General features: G+C 41.3%; 1 protein-coding gene across 1 annotated transcript; it reads left to right on the top strand.

Moving 5' to 3' along the window:
• Positions 1-5,062: 5,062 nt before the first annotated feature.
• LOC103812232 (glutamate receptor ionotropic, delta-2-like) lies at positions 5,063-9,778 on the top strand. Its single transcript, XM_009085241.1, has 2 exons — positions 5,063-5,297; positions 9,273-9,778. The coding sequence occupies exons 1-2, from the start codon at positions 5,085-5,087 to the stop codon at positions 9,693-9,695; spliced, it is 636 nt and encodes a 211-aa protein (XP_009083489.1). The 5' UTR covers positions 5,063-5,084; the 3' UTR covers positions 9,696-9,778.
• Positions 9,779-10,262: the final 484 nt, after the last annotated feature.

Genomic DNA, 10,262 nt, shown 5'->3' with positions numbered 1-10,262 from the left:
TCACCTTCCCACACATCCTTTTCATGGCTAAAATATGATGCAAACATGATTTGTTCATCAAAGTCAAGGCTTTTGAGCATATCCTGCAAGGCCTCAAGGATAAGGACAAAATATGAAAACTTATGAGGTCTCAGTGAGACAATGAGGTGCCACTGGTGGGGGAGGAGGAAAAAAGGACCCCAAGACTTGCCTGTCTCCATTCTTTTTTCCTGTTTCCTTCCCCATGCCTAGGACTGCCTCTTTCCTAGGCAGGAGGCAGCAAGCCAGGCTGGGCAGCAGCCGTCCCGATCCGGCACCAGAGCCCTGAGCTACCCTTCCAGGTGGTAATGGTGAAAGTTACTCTTGCTGAGAGAGATCCCTGCTTTGCCAAAACCTAAAGCTTGCTCATGGAGATGCAACAGGAGTTCACACCACTCCAGTTACTGCAGTGCATAGAAAAGGCAGTTGCTTCCCTGAAATTAAAAAAAATTTACAAAACCCATATGGGTTCCTACCTGTCTACTTTGATAACTGAAGGATGATTATAAATCAGCTTAGTTTTATATCTTGTTTGAAGAGGAGAACCTAATTCTGCAAAGACTCAGGACCATATTTTTATTAGAAAAGCTCCAGTGAGTAAGTTTTGCCTGAGAAATCTGACTGTTGGCTAGCCACTGGAGAAATTACTAGATGTCTTGTAACTGCCTGGCCCCATCTGCAAACACTGAGTGTTCCCAAATACAACCCACCTGAGCTACCCAGGAGCCCTGTGAGCCAGCACAAATGCTGGGACCTTGACTTCAGTCCCCGAGACACAGCCCACCATGGTACACAAATAGCTGCTGCTTTTTTTCCTTTTAAAAAAAATTTCTTTCCCTTTTTCTCCCCATTTGAACCGTGGGCATTCACTACACTGCTCTATGCAGCAGCCTGATCTGCAGAGCCAGAGTAGCACCTCATCATCTCCTCTTCCTCATCAGTGCTAATGGGGAAGTTACCCCCTGGATAACATGTTCCCAGTGTAGGAAGCTGATATTCAGTAACCTTTGACATCCCAGAACATAGGTTGGTATTTTCAATCTCATTGTAAACTGCCTGTCGTATCTCTTGCTCGCTACTGATACCTCAGAATAAAATTAGTGTTGTCACAGAGGTCTCAATTTTGTGGCATTTATGACACCTTGCTATCATATTAAGTTGGGATTTTTTATCTGTGGATATTTTGGAAGACTAATTACATTTCACTGCCAGCAGCAAAGTGTGTAGTTACCAAGTAGAATCCAGCCCTATTTCCACTGATTCAGTAGCATTTGTTCACGTCACTGTTAGATTTGGAATCCACAGGCAGTTCAATTTTTTGTGTTTATATCCACTAGACATCAGTTGGCACTGTGAATTCAGAGCCAAATCGGTTAAAGTGTACACATTTTCTTTTGTGCAGCTTAGTAAATTTATATCATTGCCTTGAAAAAACTTACTCTAACAGTTCACCTGCTAGAGAAAAAGACCTGCACTCTATTCATAAGCAAGTTTTGAAGGTCACTTTTTTTTGACAAATCAGATTATTTCAATATGTAGGGTTTTTTGTAAGCTTTCTAAGCCTGGTATTTCAAAACAACGGGAACTCATGCACCCTAAGCATTACTTTCCACCACTCTTACTGCTAACTTATGTGTTGCAACACTAATCTGTGCCAATACAGCAGGCTTAAAGGAGCCAAGGCTCTTGAGGAAGAAATTCAGTTGTAAAAATCTGGGACTTAGAAGGAGAGGCAGAATTACGGCATTAGGACATCATTATCATTCAGAGCATTTAGTTAATTTAGTAATTTATTAAATCTGAAAATCCAATCTCAAACTGATTGTAGTGTCTGCCACCCAACAGGTCCATCTGATTAGAGTGTACAGGGGCCAGGTATTTTTATGGAAGGAGTGCCATCGTGTGGGAGGCTCATGCAGCATGCCTGGCCAGCCCTGCTCGTGTGCTGGGAACTTCATTTCCTCCTGGTTTTCCATAAAAGTCCAATTTTCATTTCTGGAAATAAGCTAGCAGAATAGGAGGTTTCATAACTAGGAATAGGCTGGTAATGTTAAGTCTTCCTTAATATGTTAACTATTATTTTGGTTCCACAAATGAGTGAATTCCAAAACAAAGTGTTTGCCAAGTGTAACAGAATTGGGATCTCCCTGTTTTCTCTGCACAACGTTAATATAATTAGATATTTGTGCTCGTATCATTTCTCTTGGTATATATTTTATCCCTCAACATCTGTTTGCAGTGTTCAGTTCTACAAGACTCGACTTCTCAAGCTTTTCCATGTAACGACACCATTACTATCCCTGGTTTCTGCCTCTTTTTTTATGTTTTCCTTTAAATAATTGAACTTATATGTTACATCCATAAAGAAAATTGCCAGTAATTACCAGGAGTACAATTAGGGATAAATCTTCATTAAGGAACAAGCCAAAACTCAGTGTTTTTATGCAAATGCCTATTAAAAAGATGTCTTGTGTAATCAGGAATTGTACTGACAAGTGAAGAATCATTTAATTAATGAGAATAGAGCAATCATTTGGATGGTTCGTTCTATTCCTGCCTGAATAAGAGAGAAAATAGTCCTGCTCAGGGATTAGAGCTGCTGCTGGAAGAAATAAGCCCCACAATGTTTTTTCTGTTTCTGCCTTGCATAGATATTACAGTAAATCCTAAATATAAAACCATGTAGGTTTGGATTAGGCATTGAAAATTAACCTATTACTCCACAAGAACTTATACAAAAGGGTTCTGTTTATGCTATGTGCTCCTGCTAACCAAATTTGGGCCAAAATACTCACGTGAGTCCTAGTACAGGACTCTAGGGCCGCAATACCCAGAGTTATGGTGAGTTGTTTCTGCAAGGATTACCATGGTGGAAGGTAGTGTATTGACTGTTTGCAGCTGCTGAGGAGTAATCATGGTGGGGAAAGACCTCTGGAGGTCTCCAGTCCAGCCCTCTGCTCAAAGCAAGTCCACTTAGTTTTCTCTGGGTCTTTGAATATCACTAAGCGTGATGAGGCTGTAAATTCTCTGTTCCAGTGTTTGACTTCTCCCGTTCTCCTCTTACCTAGTTGGAATTGCTTATCTTCTATTTTGTTCAAGTTGCATCTCTTCCTGTCACTGGGTCTAGCTGCAGCTTCTCTACACACTCCCAACAGGCAGCAATAACAGCAATCCTGTGTATGGTCCCCATGCCTTCCACACCTCTCTGAATGTGGATGTTTCACGATAGCTATTCTGTCTCTTGCATCAGAACAAAGCATCATCCCATCCTTGACATATCCCTGCTCCCCAAGGAAGCTTCAGGATGAGGCTTCCCTAGGTTGGCAATGGGTTTGAGAGAATTCAAACTATAGCCTGGGCAACTCTTACTTTGTTTGCCATTCTCCAGGGCTGGACCTTCAGCAATGTAATGTCAGCAGGCACCGCGCAGAATTTGGTCCACTTATAAACACAAAGCTATGCAAACAAGGTGATTGTGGCACCTCCCCAGGGTCATGCATATTGCCTGTGGTCTGTGCCTCAAGGGTACTGTTCCCTTTGGTGTAGCACAGAGGTGAACAAGCAGTTCCCCCCTTAACAGGTCATGATTTCAGCCACCAGGCGTACTACCAGGTAGGAAGTGGAAGCTCACTCCAGAGCTGTGCTGGGATTTCAGCCACTCGTGGCTGCATGGTCTCCTATTCCTGGCAGGTCCACAGCATAAATATATGGTCAGTTGGATGTGCCATAGCTAGTTCAGTGGCTTCATTGACACAACTATCTGTTCAAGCAGCATCAGAGACTGATGAGTCTCTATATAGAGCCATTGCCCTGTGCTTCCAAAGTGCATTCAAACTCCCTTTCGAGGCTGATGTAGACCACTGCCTTGAGCTGTTATAGCAGCCCTGAGACAGGGGGACATCTCTTCCCACTCCAGGGCAGTACAGTCTGTGGTAGCAACATCCCAGACCTCTGCTTGTTTGTGTGCACTTGGATTTTTTTTCCATGCGACATCCCAGACCTCTGCTTGTTTGTGTGTGCTTGGATTTTTTTTCCATGCTGTGTCAAATGATTGCACAAGTAATTTGCCTTCCAACACTGAAATGAAAAACAAATTATTACATGAAGGAAAACATTCTCCCTGGTTTATTTTTGTAAGAGTAATAATTGAATTTTTTATTTTGGATAACCAGAGGCACCCAGCTGCTACTCTAGTCATTTCTCGATGTTTTTAAAAAACACTCTCCTCAGGAATAAATGAACTAAATATGAAAAATCTTTTTCCAGTTCTCATTCCTCAAACTGTTCGTCCCACAGGAAATCTAGCTAAAAACACTGTCCTTGCAAGCTGCTCAGTAAATCTTTGGCTGTGGGCTGGGTATGTAGGTCCAAGGACGAGTGAATTCCACAGCAAGGCACCTCCCTATGGAAGCACTTAATATCAGGTCACATTCTCACATTAAGAGACACTAGTTTAAGTTATCACTGACTGCAAGTAAGGTAGCTTTGGTCTGTCTCCAAAACAGCAAGTAGGTACCCTGATAAAGATTGGTTTACAATAAGGTCACATGTAACCTGTGGTACATCTGAACTGTATTTTTATATGGTTTTGGTTTTTTTCTGTGGTACATCTGAACTGTATTTTTATTTGGTTTTGGTTTTTTTTAAAAATTGGAATGCCTCTTTTCCAGTGATTAAAATGCAAAATATTGTCAAATATCTAATGCACTACAAAATCAATTGACATAGTCTGTAGTGAAAGCCAGTTAAGAAAATATGGTATATAAAGTAAAGCATTTTCATTAAGGTTGTTACAAGAAGGAAAGATAGACTTGTGTGTGATTTTCTGTATCTGGAATGGAACGTAGATATCCATATGCTCAGTCTAACAGGCAGCCCCATATTGAAGCTTTCTTTCCTGGCTAAATCAGTCTGTGTCAGCTCATCAGCTGCTTGGCTTTCCAAGACACGTGGGAAGGTTGCAAGTAGTCAGATGACATCCTCATACCCTCAGATGCCACTGCCCCACTGTAACCCCTGACTGTGCTTTCTCCTCCAGGATTTTGGAGCTGCAGCAGAACGGCGACATGGATGTACTGAAGCATAAGTGGTGGCCGAAGAATGGTCAGTGTGACCTTTACTCATCTGTGGATACCAAACAGAAAGGAGGTGCCCTGGACATAAAAAGTTTTGCAGGTGTTTTCTGCATCCTCGCTGCAGGGATTGTCCTATCCTGTTTCATTGCAATGTTGGAAACGTGGTGGAATAAAAGGAAAGGCTCCCGGGTTCCATCAAAAGAGGTATTAGACCCTCCATTTCTCCTGGGGAATTTTCATGCACCCTAAAGATTGCTACCTTGACTTTATAGCCCTAGAGAGGGTGGGGAATCGAATTCAGAGATATTAGCTTCCTGATTTTTTAAGGTAAATGATGTTCCTTGACATTTTTTTAGCTATTCTTTCTAGAAAAGCTTGAAATAAAAAAAAAATGTATATTGGTGATGTATAAATATGCAACTATTCTGAGTAACGCGCCACTCTTACTTGTAGAGTAGTACATTATTAATACATCAATATTATTTCATTATTCTCATTGGTGACAGCTTATTCTCACCAGGTTTCTTGGCTTCTTCTTGAAAAATATATCCCTAAGCTCAGTGGCTGGGTCTTTCAAAATACATTTGCAAAGTTTACCCCTTTAATCAGTAGTTAATTTCTTAAATAGTCTTTTCCCCATTTTCAGAAATGTTAACCTCTTGAGGCTTCGATGAACTTCAGTTCTTGTTATTTCATCTGAAGTTCAAGGAAGCAAGACTACATTAGATTTTTCAGATTCAAGCCAGATTTATTTCTGAAATCTACTAAAGACTTGTTTCAGAAAATTTTGGACAGAGGCCATGGGGAGATTTACACCAGAGATGAGTTTGCTTCTACACCTGCATGTGTAATGCTTTCCTTCCTGTGGTAATCTACCTGTCCCTTTACCAGCCATCTGAGCCTTGTGCAATTTTACAGCAAATTACTTACCTTCATAATTAAATATCTACCTCTACAAAATGCTAAAAAAAAATTGGGAACAAAATAAGTTTTTATAATGTACTTGGCAGCAACACCCAAAGCTGAACCGATATATGAGCCTTAATGTAGCACTATCAAATGTGCTTTTCTGTCTGTGTAGCTTAGACACATTTGTGTAGCTTGTGGGGTATTGCTGTTAATTTGTGTGCAGTGGTCTCACCTCCTCTGCAGTTTCTCCATCGTATTTATTCCTGCTAATCTAATGCTGTGTAATCAGGCAGGATTAATTACACTACCTAATTAGACAGCATTGGCACTGATGTTAGAATACGTTTAATCTTTTCTTGCCTGTTTTAATTCCCAAGCTTTTTTTTTTTTTTTGTTCAAGTTCTGGACCAGACCATAATTAAAAGGAAAAAAAAAAAAAAGAAGGAATTTCTAGTCTTTAAGCTGGGTTTCTCAGGGATGGAAACCCTATAGTTTCAACTGGTAAATTATTTTAAAAAACTAAAATTTACTTGATTGTTGTTTACCCAAATTTTCAGAACTTTATGCTTCATCTTTATCTGGTGCTAAACATGAAAATCAAGAACAAATGAAAAGGAAAAAATACCACAAGTATAAAATGTTCTATTTCAACTTTCAAGTGCCAAGAAATTGAAATGTCTACTTTCCGCAAATGGTATAATTTGGCCTCCTTGATCTTTTTATATGGTCATTAGCTTAGCATTTAAAATTGCATCTCAATGCTAAATTGAAAAGCTTGGCTCAAAACTGAGTTTAACGTGGACCTATGTGCTGAATGTCCCCATTATCCTGGATGTAAGAGTCATTCAGCAAAGAAATGCATCTTAACTAACTGTCTTAAAATTCATTTTAGCTTCCATGAAATCCATTGGCTCTTCCAGGCCACTAGTCCAGAATCGGGGGTCAGTTGGGCCAGTTTGTGGTCAGCAAACCAACCCTTTTTCCTGGTGGCTGCCATCTTGTGCTCCAGAATGCAAGCATTTATACTGAAAAAAATTGTCTTATGGTTGCGAAGATAACATTTCGGTCGCGTACCAGAAGTAACCCATTCAATGATGTCTGCCTGAGTCTGCAGACAGCCCTAAACGGTAGCTCTGAGAGAAGTATGAACCGCCCCAGTAATCTCAATGGGATGTTGACTCTGAAGCCTGATGATAATTTAAATGTGAAAACTGCTGAATATTTCACTACTGATCACACAAGAGAGAAGAGGAAAGATCATATTATGGAGATATGCACAATCTTACTGTGAGTGGGTCTCCTTTTGGTGTATCGATTGGGTGGAGATTGGGTTGTGGGCTAAGCATGGGAGAATATCACCTCATATATTTTACACTGGTCTGACCCTAGCCCCAAATGCATCTCTGTAAAAGAAAGAGGACTATTTTGAATAGTTTGTAGAGGCTCAGAAGTGATGAAATTCCAATATTTTCTCAATTGGCATTTTAAATTATGAAGCATTTGTATGTTTTTTTTTTCAAAATTAAAAACAAACGAACAAAACAGGAAAAAAATATTTAGGACTATCCCTCAGACATAGTCATGACTTGCACACGCTAATGGAGCCTCTGTATTTCTTTAGGTTCGGATGTGGTCCCAGTTCTCCTGCATCCATATGCAGCTCCAAATTTTTTGGGAGAGAGCGTTTGGTGAATGCGTTTGGATTTGATGTCACCTGTGTGGTTGTTATGTGCATCCATGTCTATGTCCACATGTGAATAAACTATAGACAGAAAGCTAAGTCTGAGAAATGAGCACTGCCTTTTTTCCTTCCCATGATGAGCTCAAGCCAAAGCCTCTGTGGTCAGTGATCATCCAGTCCCTGGGAGATCCCTGATGCCCCATTCCCTGCCCCTCTTCCCCTGGTTTGTCTCCCTGTCCCTGACCTCGGAGGGTAAATCCTGGAGGGGAGCTGGCCTCTCAGTTTCCTTCCAGTCGGGCTCTGTGTTTGGCATGGTACCAGTGCAAATGTTCAGTGATCCGTTTTGCTAAGTAGATGAACTCCTGCAGTTTGTTCTAGGTGTGGACTTTTTCAGAATGCTTGACTTCATTCCTAGACAAAGGAGGGATCTCAAGCCCATTCGGTATACTAGGAGTTTTGCCATTGATTCAGGGAGCTCTGGATCAAGCCAGTCATTGAATTTCAGTAATCAAGACTGGAAGTCATCAGTGCACATCTCTCGGCTGCCTAATTATCCTCTGTGAGGTCCTAGAGTATGAGATGTTTCTAGTGGCCTGGAAGAGCCAGTAAATTTCACAGAGATTAAGGTAAATTTTAAGGTTAGTTGAAACTGATTTTTGTTCTGAATGAGCTGAGGGAATACCCCTGTACATGTATACTTAATGCTGCTTTAAATTAAACTTTGCAGTTCAGGAGCAATATATATGTACGATACAGGTGATTTATTGCGTCACCTAGGACTGTCTCCTCTTTTTTAACTTCTGTGCATTTAAATTCTCAATTATAACAAACAAACCTGTTTAATTGAGTTCTCTGGGAGGAGAGATTTAAGAAGGAAAAGACACAGACGTAAGAGGAGCGATGATATAATAAATACAGCAGGCCGCCTTCTCTTCTTCTCACCCACAGGAGCATAATTCCATCAGAATAGATGGAATTGCTTCTTTGTAGGTAAGGAGATAATTAATCCCTCTGTTGCCATTGTAATTTGAAATTGCCTGGTGTACTCCTTTCTGTGCAATGTCAATGAGTCACCAGTGCTTGGGTTTTTTTCCTCTGGAAGTTCAGCTTTTCTATACCACAATTTACATTATAAAGGCAAAAAGGAACCTGAGATGTTTCTAGCCCTTCCTTAAGCCCTGAGAGGATGACAAAGATGGCAATCTGATCCCTCAGAATCTCCCATGTTGATATCCAAATTTAGTTCTCATTGTGGAGTTGAAGAACTGGCATCATTCCAGGCATTTGGACGGTTGCTTGTCCAACCTACTTAGCTCCAAGCCTGGCTTTTCCTGAAATCCTACTGGTGTTGCATTGAGTTTGGTGTTTGGATTCCTGGTTTGAAGGTAGCTGTGGTGTAAGGGTCTACACTGGTTTGGCTTCAGGCAGTGGGGGTGCTTGCTGGTGACATTCAGAGATGTCGTCAGCCCACAGCCAGCCCTAGTTAACTGTGCGTTGTGCTTCCCGAGCAGTTCTGATCACAGCGTGAAACTTCAACCCAGCACGAACGGCAGTGGTGAGTGGTGCCTCTTGTTTTTCTCGTTCCCCAGGACGACAAGGAGATAGACCTGGAGCACCTCCACAGGCGTGTGAACAGCCTCTGCACAGATGACGACAGTCCCCATAAACAGTTCTCCACCTCGTCAATTGACTTGACCCCACTGGACATTGACACTTTACCCACACGTCAAGCACTGGAACAAATCAGTGACTTCAGAAACACTCACATCACCACAACCACCTTCATACCAGAACAGATCCAGACTCTGAGCCGCACGCTGTCTGCTAAAGCTGCTTCAGGTTTCTCCTTCGGCAGTGTGCCCGAGCACCGAACTGGCCCTTTCAGGCACAGAGCACCCAATGGGGGCTTTTTCAGGAGCCCCATCAAAACAATGTCATCTATCCCTTACCAACCAACTCCTACTCTGGGGCTGAATATTGGTAGTGACCCAGACCGAGGCACCTCCATCTGAGCATCAGAACAAGTTTCTTCACTGTTTCTTATTTAGGACTCCCTTTGCAAGGAGCAGCTGTAATATTGTGGGACTAACATGGATGTAACCTTTTTTCTTTTCCTTACTCTTTGGTTTTGAGGGTTATGGTTTGGTTGGTTGTGTGTTGGTTTTGGGTTTTTTTTTATTTGGGTGTTATTTTCTGTTTGGGGTTTTGGTTTGGGTTTTTTTTTTTTAAATTTTATTTAAGAATCAGAATTATTAGTAGCAACTCTTCCTCCTCTTCTTCTCTGCTCTCTCAGTCTGGTATCTTCTGTCTCCCCTTACTCTCTTTACTACTTGAATAACTTATTCTTTGGTTTATCAGCACATTAGGTTTTGGTTACTTCAAGCTTTTCATATACTTTAAATATAGGAAATGTGCAGCAATTCATGCATAGAAAACCCCTGAGGATTACTTTACAGAAGGGCATTTGCTCCTCCTCCCCCCACTGCCTTTTTTTACTATAATTGCAATAACCTAAGTCCTTTTCATGTACTCTGCTGCATCCAGTCAGCGCTCCACTGCTATGTGTCCTTTTAAGTGTG

Source organism: Acanthisitta chloris, unplaced genomic scaffold, assembly GCF_000695815.1.
Source record: "Acanthisitta chloris isolate BGI_N310 unplaced genomic scaffold, ASM69581v1 scaffold9982, whole genome shotgun sequence".
NCBI lineage: Eukaryota > Metazoa > Chordata > Aves > Passeriformes > Acanthisittidae > Acanthisitta > Acanthisitta chloris.
The sequence above is the reverse complement of the archived record's forward strand: the minus strand, read 5'-3'. Positions and strand labels throughout refer to the sequence as shown.